The following is a 12,732-nucleotide window of genomic DNA, read 5'->3' as shown; positions in this document are numbered from 1 at the left end:
CAGGGGCAAACTTTTCACATATCAATGAGTGCAGTCCGATTCAAGTTTTAAGCTCAATAATAAGGGGCCTCCTTTTTATTGCCAAGTCCGAACGGCGTGCCGCAGTGCGACACCTCTTTGGAGAGAAGTTTTACATGGCATAGTACCTCACAAATGTTGTCAACATTAGAAGGGGAAAACCACCGTTTGAAATTTTTTTTAGTTTCTAAGCATTTGTAGTTTCTAAGCATTCCAAATATTTTTTCTGTCGTTGCGATGTCGTGATCCGTCCATGTTAAAGTGTTATTTATTATTATGCCTAAATTTTTAGCTTTGTAAACTTGCTCAATTTGCTGGTCTCCGATGAGAACTAGAAACTCACAACATATGCCCTGCCTTCTGTCAGTAATAAGCATGAATATAGATTTATTTGGGTTTATTAGAAGAATGTTTGCAGTGGCCCATGTGTGTATTTTGCAGAGATCTCAGTTTAGCTTTAATATCCCATCTTATAGTGATGATTTGTGGCAATTAAGGTATATTTGAACATCATCTGCATATATGTATATGGATGTTTGATCACTCCAGTTGATGTGGCAAGTCATTGACGTACATGGAGAACAAGAGCGGGCCCAAGATAGAACCTTGAGGCACACCTCTATTCATTGCTAAGGGCGCTGACTTGGAAGTACCAATTATAACTGATTGAGTTCTATCTCGTAGGTAGTTCGAATTTTAGTCCAATAGCTGTGTTAGAAAAATTGAAATAGTTTTTTAATTTTAGGCAGAGAATATCGTGGTCAACACAATGATTTTTTTTAATGATCTAGTAGTACGAAACAGTCTGCAAGTCCGTCGTCAATGCCAGATCTTAGGTCTTCAATGACATCTATCAAAGCTGTGACACAACTATGATTTGCTCCAAAGACTGACTGCTTGTCCGAGAGTACGCAATGCTCATCTATATATCCGTGGATTTGTTTGTGAACTATGCACTCAAAAACTTTGGAAAGATGTGGCAAAATAGAAATTGGGCTATAATCGTTTCCAGTTTTAAATTAAAGGATAGGCACTATCTTGGCATGTTTCCATTCCGTAGCTGTTAAAAACTATAATTTTTAAAAATTTAGGATGAATTGAGTCCAAGCCAACCGCATTAGACTTTTCAAATAAGAAACATTCAACGATATCCTGTGATGTCACGCAGAAAAATTCGAATTGTTATTGACTATAAAAATGTAAAGTAAGGTATTACTACTTAAGATATAATGGTTAGGTATGGAAATTTTCACGTTGTATAAACCAATAGAGTTAAATGCATCTGTGAGCTCAGATTCCTTTATAATGTTTGAGTTAAAGTCACCTCCAACTATCAGGGCATCACATTGCGTAGAAACTTCCATAAGCTCATGTATGAGGTTATCAAATTTAATATGCCTGTTTGGTTTATAAACGCATCCAACGAGTAATTTCCGATTATTTATCCTTGATTCTAGAAATATTGTCTCAATTTTCTCTTGTTCCTCTGATTTTCTAATAATCTTACAATTCATGTAATTTGTAGCAAATATATGGCTACACCACCTCCAAAAGAACATCTGTCATTTCTGAAAACATTGTAGCCTTCGACCTTTATCATATTGTCGGTAATTGATTCTGTGAACCAAGTTTCAGACACGCATATTATATCCACATTGGACTCTTCGGCATTGATATGACAGATGTTAAGGCCAACATTCTGTTTCGACATAATGCGAATTAAACATCGCAATCCGTCATTGGAACTCGAAGTTTTATTTAAAATCGACATATATGTGATAAACATGCAACGCAAGCTTTGCAATGCTGTTATAGTATAGGCATAAATAAATATAGGACTGATTCAACAAAAAAAAATCGATAGGACAACATTTTAAAAAGATTTTAGTAAAATAAAATCTTATATATAAAATTCAATTTGTGTTTGTTTGTTCCGTATAGACTCAGGCTAAGGGAAGGGACGAACCTTCCCCCTTACCCCAAAAGTACTACCCAAAAGTAAAAGTAGACCGATCGGGACAGTATGGGATTCGAATGAAAGGTATTCAAGTGTAGAGTACGAATTTTGTAATAAAAGTCGGATCAAAGTACCTAAGGGGCCGCCCATCCCCGAAACCCCTTAAAATAGGTTTATTTGACGATCATGACAATATGGGACTCAAATGAAAAGGGAGTAAATTACAAATGTAGGCAGGAAGTAGGAATAGGCTTTATTTATTTATTGATAACGGAAGGGGGCGGACCCTCCGACTTTACCCCAAAAACACCACCCGAAATCAAAAGTGGACCGATAAGGGCAATATGGGTATGAAACGAAAAGTATGCGGGAGTAGAGTAGTAGTCGAAGTATAGGGGGCCACCCCACCCCCACAAAACCGCCAAAAATGGGCACAATAAGCAAATCACGGATATATGGGACTCGGTTTGTTTGTTTCGTATAGACTGAAAAGAAGAAGAAAAGAGCTTGCTCTTCAAAACGTTTTTCAATATTTTCTAATATGTGCTCAAGAGAAACTGGTCTTGCCATACGAGGGGTTTTGGAAACACTTTCTTGAAGTGAAATCTCCTCTCTCTCTCTCTTTTCGATGATGCCGTTAACTTCTCCACAATCTCGCTGTGTAGTTTGTCGTTTGAGTGTGTTATAACATCCAAAAGCTGGGCTTGTGATTCACTCAAGCACATCGCTATTTTTATTAACCACTTGATTCCTCTTTCTTTCTATGGTACTAAGTGAGAAAAGGGCTGAGAAATTTGTTGTGCTTTGTTGATGTTAGTGCGTCAAAAAATCTTTTGAGTAATTTCAACTTAGGTTTTTGTATTTTGTGCCAAAAGTTAGTTGTTCTCCAAAAACGTTTATTGTATGTAAAAACGGTGTTATCAGTTTAAGACGAATTTTAACGTAATTCACAGAGATTAAACTAGCCAGAAAATTAAACAATTCGGAGCAAACAAAAAAACACGTCCTCTCTTGCTGAGGACGGCATTTGCCAAGACAAACTTAACAGGTAGTAGCAGTTGACCAACAACAACCAATCGAGTGCACTTAGTGCAATTCTGATTATGAGAAAGTTACTAGTTCACGCCATTTTTCTTTAAATGTGTGTGCTATGGTTCTTAACTATAAAGCACACACACACAACCGAACGTTATGAAATCTCGTTGATAAATAGTGTGCTCCGCAAGAACAAAATTTTACTCAGCTGTTTGCTGTACACTACCTGGGTAAATTTGCCTTGGCATTCGCCGAACAAAGTAGTTTCGTTGGGGGTAGAATTTTGTTGTTATGCTAATGACCCTACCTCTTTATTGTACCATGGACCGTACCTTTAAGTTCTTGTACCATGACCTTTTTTTCCTTAAGTTTGACAGTCGACGTCACGTGTTTCACTAATTAAGCTGTGCAGCCGCTAAGAATGCACGACTCAGCATTTTGCGTCAACAAATTTATATTGGCATCTCTGGTGGCTTGACAAATCTAAAATTTGCACTGTAATTGTTCAACTATTTTTTGTGAAGGAGTACGATTTTTTTTGTAAATTGTAATAGAGATAAAAAGGTGAGCTTGTTTTTTTTCTACATATTGCATTAGTAAATAACAAGTTTCAAACAATTCGCAGCATTTTTTAAATAGAACATTATGCCCGAAGCCACTAAAGCTGAAAAGAAACTAGCCTCTTCTTCCAGTGAGAAGAAGGAACAAGATCCAAAAGCGGCCACAGATAAGAAAGACCCTAGCAAGGATGAAAAAGAACAAGAATTATCCGATGAAGATCAACAGTTGCAGGAAGAATTGGATATGCTGGTCCAACGCCTTCAAGAACCCGACACCAAATTGTATTTACCTGCTTTGGAAATGATGGCGAAGTTAATTAGAGCTTCTACAACCTCAATGACATCTGTGCCCAAGCCGTTGAAATTCATGAGACCACATTATGAAACCATGAAGAATTTGTACAAGCAAATGCCCGATGAGAAGACAAGGCATTTATGTGCTGATGTCATATCGGTCCTCTCCATGACCATGGGAAGTGGAAAGGATTGTTTGGCCTATAGATTTTTGTGCGATAGATCACAAAAAATTGGCGAATGGGGTCATGAATATGTTCGTCATCTTTCCGGTGAGATTGCTGCTCACTATTTGGATACTTCCGGGGAATTCCGTTCGCAGCTTATAGAATTGGTTAAGCAAATTATACCCTACAATATGGAACACAATGCTGAGGCCGATGCTTGTGATTTACTGATTGAAATTGATCATTTGCATTTGCTGCAGGATTACGTTGACGAGTCGGCATATCCTCGAGTTTGTTTGTATCTTCAATCATGCTATCCATATGTCCCCGAACCCGATAATACCATTATCTTGGAGACCGCTTTGCAATTGTCTCGCAAATTCAATCAATATACTCAGGCCATGCGTTTGGCCTTGATGCTTAACGATATTGACAAGATCACAGAAATTTTCAAGGAATCCAAGGATGCTGCTGTCCAAAAACAATTGGCATTTATGCTGGCCCGACAGCAGGTCTGTTTGGAGTTGGATGAATCTTTCCCCGACTATGACGACTTAATGGAAATAATGTCAAATGCAAATTTGAATAAACATTTCTTGAATTTGGCTAGAGAACTAGATATTATGGAGCCAAAGACACCAGAAGACATTTACAAGTCCCATTTGGATAATGCAAGAACAAGATTTGCTTCAATTCAGGTAAGAAAAATCTTTGTAATACATGAAATTATTTTTGGTAAAATTCTTCTTATAGGTGGATTCTGCTAAGCAAAATCTAGCCGCAAGCTTCGTAAATGGCTTTGTTAATGCTGGCTTTGGTGTTGACAAGCTGCTCTCCGAAGACGGCAACAAGTGGTTGTACAAGAACAAGGAGCATGGCATGTTGTCAGCCACTGCATCTTTGGGTCTTATCCTATTGTGGGATGTCGACGGCGGTCTAACCATGATTGACAAGTATTTATACTCCACCGAAGACTACATCAAATCTGGTGCTTTATTGGCTTGTGGTATTGTCAATTGTGGTATACGCAATGAAGTCGACCCCGCCCATGCTTTGCTTTCCGACTATATTCACAACCAAAACACCTCTATGCGTATTGGGGCGATTTTGGGCTTGGGCATAGCCTATGCCGGTTCAAATCGTTCTATTGTCATTGACACCTTGAAGACCGTTTTCTCCACCCCTCCAAGTGTCGAAATTATGGGAATCACCGCTCTTTCTCTAGGGCTCATTGGTGTTGGGTCCTGCAATGCTGAAATCACAGAGATTCTACTACAGACTATCATGTTTTTGACGAAGTCGGACTTGAAGGATACCTTTGCTCGATTCCTATTCTTGGGTTTGGGTCTACTCTATCTTGGTCGTCAAAAGGCTACTGAAGCTGTAATGCTGACTTTGGAAGTTGTGGAAGAGCCTTACAAATCAATGGCTACCACCATGGTGGATATTTGCGCTTACGCCGGCACTGGCAATGTGTTGAAAATTCAACAACTTTTACACATTTGCTCAGATCATTATGAGACTGCAGCTAGCAGCGAAAGTGATGATAAGAACAAAAAGGATAAAAATAACAAAGAAAAGGTAAACAGTAAATGATTTTACCAAAAACATAAATTATTTTCCCAAAAAAACATTTATTTCCTTCTAGGAAAAGGCCGAAAAAGAGAAGGAAAAAGAGAAGGATTTATCGGCAACACAGTCCATTGCTGTATTAGGCATTGCTCTCATTGCTATGGGTGAAGATATTGGCGCTGAAATGGCGTATCGTTCATTCGGAAACTTACTGCGTTACTGCGAACCCTGCATACGTCGTGCTGTACCCCTTGCATTAGGGCTGATATCTGCCTCCAATCCCAAACTTAACATTTTGGATACTTTAAGCAAGTTCTCCCACGATAGTGACGCCGAAGTTGCCCACAATGCCATTTTTGCTATGGGTCTTGTTGGTGCTGGCACCAATAATGCCCGTTTAGCCGCTATGTTACGTCAATTGGCCCAATATCATTCAAAAGATCCCAGCAACCTGTTTATGGTGCGCATTGCCCAAAGTTTAACGCATTTGGGTAAAGGTACTCTTACTCTCAGTCCGTACCATAGTGATCGTCAACTTATGAATCCCATGGCAGTTGCTGGTCTTATGGCCGCTTTAGTGTCCCTACTCGACGTTAAAAATCTAATTTTAGGACGCTCCCACTATCTGTTGTACACATTGGTGCCAGCCATGCAGGCTCGTATGTTGGTCACATTTGATGAGGATCTCAATCAATTACAAGTGCCCGTGCGTGTTGGTATGGCTATCGATGTTGTGGGACAAGCTGGTAAACCCAAAACCATTACTGGCTTCCAGACACACACTACACCCGTGCTATTAGCGATGGGTGAACGCGCTGAATTGGCCACAGAAGAATACATCGCTCTGACACCTATAATGGAAGGTTTTGTAATACTTAAGAAAAACCCCAATTATGTAAAATAAGTAGTGCGTATCTGAATGCAGAACGAGAAAAATTGTAAGTTAAAATTTATCAACTATATATAGTGTGCTTTTCATCGATTTCTAACATACTCTATAAAAAGGCTTTTCACATTACATTGCTGCAAACGATAACATAATTATTTGTAGTGACCCAACTAAAGTAAATGTAATGTTTCAGTCCTTAGTCATTCATAATGAGGACATTAAAATAAAATTTTCTTTTTTTAACTAGATTTTTTATTAAAGAGTTTCGGAAATCTTTTGGTGAGTATGAGTGATGTTTCAAAAGGGCGGAACTTTGATTATATTGTAGTAACATACGCACGGCGACCGAGATGGTCCAAAGTACTGCGAAAGTGCTGATCTTAAGAGCAAGGAGGGGTAAAATGCCATTCTCAATCTGATGCTCTTGTATTTTAATGTGTGGCGATGAGGGTCGCTATTATACTCAGGAAATGAAGAATCTGGCTTTCTTCGAATTTCCGGCATGTATAGGCTGCTCGACGGACCATATACTAAGAAATCACTGATGAATTGAACGTCGCTTTCCCAGTGAAAAGAATTGGACTGAAGATGTTCCATGTTTATCTGAAACTTTGTTACAGGGTGTTATGGGTCTAAAGACCCTAAAGAGACTGCTAGACACGTGTATTCAAGACCGTCAAGACCTTTTCATCAATATGCTTACATTTAGTGTGTTCGGGTACTCAAAAATTTGTGCAAATTTACACAAATTGTTACAGTCGTTAGCGTACATGAGAGCAAGCACGGTTTTGAGAGTTTGGTAGTTGAGAGCTTGCAAATTTCTACTGGAGGGTTTTTCCTAGCAGAAATTTGCAGCATCGGACAGCTGTTTTCTAAAAACCATCTGTTTTGTACATATAAATAGTAAAAGATATTAAAGGTGTTACTCTTCTGCAAATTGTTACTAAAGAGTACGCGACCTATTTATGGTCGGTAGGACCTATTTATGGTTATGGACAGTGCCTTTTATGATGCGGTTGGCAACATCGAAGGGTTTTGGGCGCGGGCGACACTACTTTTGCGGCATTCTTGGGCATGGAAGGGACTTGTTAGAATCCATACGTGCCACTCTGGGGGATATGAGGACCCCCTCTCTATTGGTGAAATGGGTTGATACCAGAGATGGCCCGTTTTTAGTTTTTGACAGAATAATTTCCTTATTATTCGTACAACTATTTTCCACTTTTGTGAATTTATGAATATGGCAACACTGGTGCATGGGTCAGAACAAGCTCCTATAACAGAAAACGTCAGAGTTCTCATCCTGGCGAGAACATCAACAATATTTTTTTTACTATTATTCCCCCTCACTAATACATAATGACAACATTTTTGAATATCTTAGCGTGGTGAAACTGGTCCGGAAGGCGGAGCGCTGACTAAAAATAGACTTAAAATAAAAACGTTTCACCATGCGGCTAAAGCTGGGAGTTTTCAGAAGACCTGTTCTGCATGGGGTGGGACTGCCTCCGAGCGACAAAATATCTAGTCGTGATTTTTGATCGGAGGGGAGAAGTTACAGTACCCTCTTTTTTAACTGCTAAGCTGGAGAAGGAACGCCGAGGGAAGGTCAAAAGGGGATTGAATGCGCTCTGCTCCTCTTGTAAATTGACAGGAAGAATTTGGGTCTAAGGCCGGGGACAGTCACTGGATGTTATTTGGAGTATGACATTTGATATCTGCTGAAAGAACGAGTGCCCTGTGAAGAGGAAGCGCTGAATGCCATGGTATATCGTAAGCCTTTGCATCTGTATGTTGGGTGTATGGCAAAGAAGATCGTTTTTTGACTAAAGAAGTTAGGAATTTGGTGCTCCTCAAATTTGGCAAGACGGAGGTTTTCGCTGTCGTGAAGACACTAAAGACGATTTCGACACAGGAGTGGTTGCCCACAGTCAGTCGGTGCGGAAGGCTTTGACATCGAGCCATATGGGTTAGAGCCTTCTAGCTCTGCTGGGTCCCAAGCCATTATGAGGCTCCTGATGTGCTACCTAGGAAAGGATTGCTGATGAATGCCTAAGTAAATAGTCGTATGTTTTAGCTTCTTGGTAGGATAGACGCTTTCTAAGCTGACCGAGCAAATGAGCGTGGGGTGATGCTGAATATTGGTCTAGGCCCTGCGGTCTGGTTTCTCACGGAAGAGGACAGCATTTATCCAGGAGAAACACGACCTCGGACCATTGCTAGAGGTCCTGGCTGATTATTGCATCGTCAAATCCTTGACATCGTGCTGAACACAGTGAGGAGGATGGTTTATGTTAATGAGGAATAGTAAGGGACAGTCGAGCACTTTTATTTCCACTGCCACAACTTTTTCATAGCCTAGACTCTCTTTAGGTTATAAGTCCACACGCTATTCAGGATTACTGTAGAAGCCTGACATGATAGATTGAAAAAGCTCTCACCGATAAGAACCCTTTCCTAATCCGCTTGGCGCCTTCTATTTTTTTCGTGAGTGTTAGTTTCCCTTCCCTTCTCATTTAATTGTGACGCTTTGCACCGATTATCATCGGACATGGGTGAGTCTTTACTGGTTGATGGACAAGGTCCAGGGTAAAGTGGAGGCCACCGTAGCGCAGAGGCTAAAATATCCGTTTATGACATTGAACGCCTGGGTTCCTGGAATCATGGCGAGAACATCAGAAAAATAATTTTTTCAGTGGTGGTTACCCCTCCTAATACTGGCGACATTTGTGAGGTACATGTCATGTAAAAGAGATGTCGCACTGCAGAACGCCGTTCGGGCTCGATAAAAAGAAACTAAAAACTTGAATCGGACAGCTCATGAATATGGGCAAATTTGCAATTTAAATGGTTGTTTTTGATGTTGTTGTACACTGAGGCGGCAGCCCTTGCCGATGAAAGAGTTCATCTGGTCAACCAGGTACGTACAGCCGGCTGCCATGGGATGGCAATTAAAGGGAGGCCTTGAGTAAGTTACTGGTCTTGACAACTGAGGCGCAGATTTTTGCGATCCTCAGGGCCTTGGATATAATCCTTGGTCGGGCGACGGCCCTGTTAGGCTGTCACAATATATGGCGACAGTCAGGCGTCGCTGAAGGCCTTGGCTCAGTGTTTCGTCGTTTCACTCCCTCCTTTTCATCTCTTTCTAGGAAGAACACAATGGGCGTAGGGTGTCCGAGCGGCTTGCAACTAAGGTTGCCACATCTATTAGTATAGCGTTTTAGATTTTTCAAAGCGACGGAGGGTAGAGGGAAGAAAAAGTTCCAAAGTGTTTAGTTCGGAAGCTTCATGAATACGAGTGAGTTTAGTTGAGTATCAATTATCGACTTGTTGTATTCTTTGTTTGTCTAGAAAATAGACATGTGCTCCATCCCACCTGGTATTAGAGTTTTTCAATGACAGTCAAAGATTGTGACTTTGTCTTATTTCGAACTAGTAGTTGGTTACGTTTCAATTTTAAGGGATCTGAGTTGTTCTTTACATTCAATGGCCTGTATTAACCGGCAAATTACATGTTTGGAGTTTGTCGTTATAGAATGGCAAATGATTTTTTTGCAAGTTATATCAAAGAATGATGTCCGCTAGTCACCAGTTCCAAAGAGCAGTGTGGAACGATACACAGAGAGAATTTTTCTTCATAAATGTAATGATCGGGTTTCATAACCTTTTGTTCATAACTATTATGAAAAGATTAATGAAAAAATCATAAATATTATGAAAACTCGTAATGAAGGAAAATGTATGAATATGATCGTTTATGAAAAAGTTCTTACATTTATGAATCTTTGGTTCATACATGTAAAGAAACTTTTCATTATATTAATAATTTTTGTCATAAATATAAAAATGTTATTGAAATATGTTTACGTAGGTATACAATGAAAATTGCCTCATTCATGAAAATTTGATGGGGAATTTTCCAAGTCAAGTAAACTACCTAATGTATACTTGGAAGAGGTACAGCATTTTGCCTATTTGACTATTTCCCGTTTGTTTTTTTGTTATCTATTTCTGCATTGATAGACCATCAAAATTTAAATAAAAAAGGTAACCGCGAAGCAATATTTTTTCAACTGTGGAACACTTGTGTTCGTGTACAGCGTCAGTTTATGTATCGGAACAATCCAGCCTTCCCAGAAGCTGGTCAACAATCGCTACCCACTTCCGCTTACAAATGTGAATATAATAACAACAATTACACAGTACCTAGATTTATGTATAAATTTTCTCTCAATAAATTTAATTAAATATCCAAGCTTTTGGTTTTATTTTTCTTGTTTATACATAAAATGAAAACCATTTATAAAAAGCATAACAGGGTTCCTTGAATATAATAAATGTTATTATAAATTTTATGAAATCTTCTATAAGAGCTTGACGAGGAATGGCACCTCCACATACAAATGTTGCTACAACAAAAATAAACATAACAAAAGTTATATGTTATATATTTCCCACAAAATAAATTTAACGGTTATTCAAATACACAAATTATTACTACCAAAAAATACACCTCTGTATATCAATCACCACCAACCGAAGTGGTAACAGCTGATGGTAACAGTAAAAGTTGCATTTTGCAAAGATTTCTTACTTTCGTTCAAAAAATGTATAATTATGGAGATTCTATCCTTTTTGATGGAATCTCTGATATTTATTTGGTAAGCATTGCCACAACATTATTGGCCGTTATTATTGCTTTTTATTACAGCAATTTTCTCAGGGATGGAAATGTAAGAAACTGACGACACTTGCTTTACTTCTAAATTCCCATATATAATATGTCATTATTTCATATATAGAATATAGAAAGACAACATTACAATTTAACGGAACAATTGGAAGATACTGAAGAAGTGTTGCAGGAGGACTATGTGCAAAGTGATACCTCTAATGAATCGGAAATAGAAAACCATTACTTTTCAAGAAAAGAGCCATTGGGAGAAAGGCACTCGGTGCATGCAGCTTATGATGAATGCAATAGTGACGATGACTATGAGGACGATCATGAAATTGCCTCTTCCGCATTAACCCGCAATTTGGAGAGTTCAGATTTCGATTCCGATGATTACGACGAAGATATACATGCTGATGGTTTAGTGGGAAAATTGAAATCAAAACGGGTGAAAGAATTAGAGGCACGTCTAACAATAGATCAACTGGAAGAAGAAAGAAGGTAAATACTGCCTATATAGCTTTTATCACTGATAGTCTTAAGTTTTTATTTTTTTTTATTCCAGAATTGAAAGAGAACAGTTGGCTGCTATATTTGAGCTGCTGAAAAAACAAGAAGCTGAACTAAATATGAAGGAAATCGATGAGAATGAGTTAAATGCTCAACTTGGACTTTATCGTTAGTTAACACCCATCAGGGAAATTGGAATCTATGATAGACAAAATGCGCAAACTTAAACCACCTAACATTTTGTAGTCCTTTTTTAAAATGTTTGTAGTATAGTATATATATTCTATATATATATATATGTGTTTAGATAAGTGTTGAATACAAAATAACCTAGACTAAGATACAAATATTAGATGTTGTGCATTTTTTTTTTATTTATAGCTATAGTCCCTAAATTACTAATTAAGCTGCATCAGCTGTGCATGTTATAAACACTTAGCTTGTTATTTACTTACGTTGTCTAAAGAATCGCATTTTTTAGATCATATAAATTTGATAACTGTGTGTAAAACCTTTTTTATTTAGATTTTTTTTTGGATCTCCCTTTATGTGAGCTTAATAAATGTTACAATGTTAAAAATTTTCTGGTTGAACATGCTTTAATATGATCATTAAGACGGAAATCGAAATTAGCAGCAAAACGTATGAGATGACTCTTACTTATAAGAAGTACAATTTCTTAGGTCATCGTTACTTCAGCTTTGGGGGGAATACATCAGAAGTGGTCCCTTGGTTTTAGCAGAAAGAAGGCGTATTGGGATAAGTTTCAGCACGTATTCTGCAGCACTTTCCTTGCGAGAATGACGAATGTATGACACCTGAACGACTCGCTTATGTCTGCATGATCTAGAACCAAATCAAGGAATAAACGATTAAAGCCATGATGTTTGACAGAACTGGTTTTCCTAAGGAAGGGTTGCTGAAGACTCTCCAATATTGCGATAGCCACAAGGGCACCATCGGCTGATAGAAGAAGATACAAGGGTAATACACATTTGCTAGAAAACTCACCAACGAAAAACGTGGCGCCAGAAGAGGTTGTGTTGTTATCGTAG

The 12,732-nt window shown here is 38.5% G+C and overlaps 2 protein-coding genes across 3 annotated transcripts; both read left to right on the top strand.

Moving 5' to 3' along the window:
* Window positions 1–3,472: 3,472 nt before the first annotated feature.
* Window positions 3,473–6,735, top strand: LOC106093060 (26S proteasome non-ATPase regulatory subunit 2). The gene is made up of 4 exons (XM_059364016.1): window positions 3,473–3,574; window positions 3,650–4,729; window positions 4,785–5,612; window positions 5,680–6,735. Exons 2-4 carry the CDS (start codon window positions 3,656–3,658, stop codon window positions 6,505–6,507), a joined length of 2,730 nt encoding a protein of 909 aa, XP_059219999.1. The 5' UTR covers window positions 3,473–3,574; window positions 3,650–3,655; the 3' UTR covers window positions 6,508–6,735.
* Window positions 6,736–11,036: 4,301 nt separating this feature from the next.
* LOC106093054 (uncharacterized) lies at window positions 11,037–12,251 on the top strand. Of its 2 annotated transcripts, none has more exons than XM_013260030.2 (3): window positions 11,037–11,153; window positions 11,295–11,668; window positions 11,733–12,251. In XM_013260030.2, the coding sequence occupies exons 1-3, from the start codon at window positions 11,100–11,102 to the stop codon at window positions 11,848–11,850; spliced, it is 546 nt and encodes a 181-aa protein (XP_013115484.1). In that variant the 5' UTR covers window positions 11,037–11,099; the 3' UTR covers window positions 11,851–12,251. The 2 variants fall into 2 exon arrangements, with proteins under 2 accessions (XP_013115484.1, XP_013115483.1); XM_013260029.2 differs by having other exon boundaries at window positions 11,037–11,225.
* The last annotated feature ends 481 nt before the right edge of the window (window positions 12,252–12,732 follow it).

This window comes from Stomoxys calcitrans, chromosome 1 (assembly GCF_963082655.1).
Source record: "Stomoxys calcitrans chromosome 1, idStoCalc2.1, whole genome shotgun sequence".
Taxonomy (NCBI): domain Eukaryota; kingdom Metazoa; phylum Arthropoda; class Insecta; order Diptera; family Muscidae; genus Stomoxys; species Stomoxys calcitrans.
This window is presented reverse-complemented; position numbering and strand designations above follow the sequence as displayed.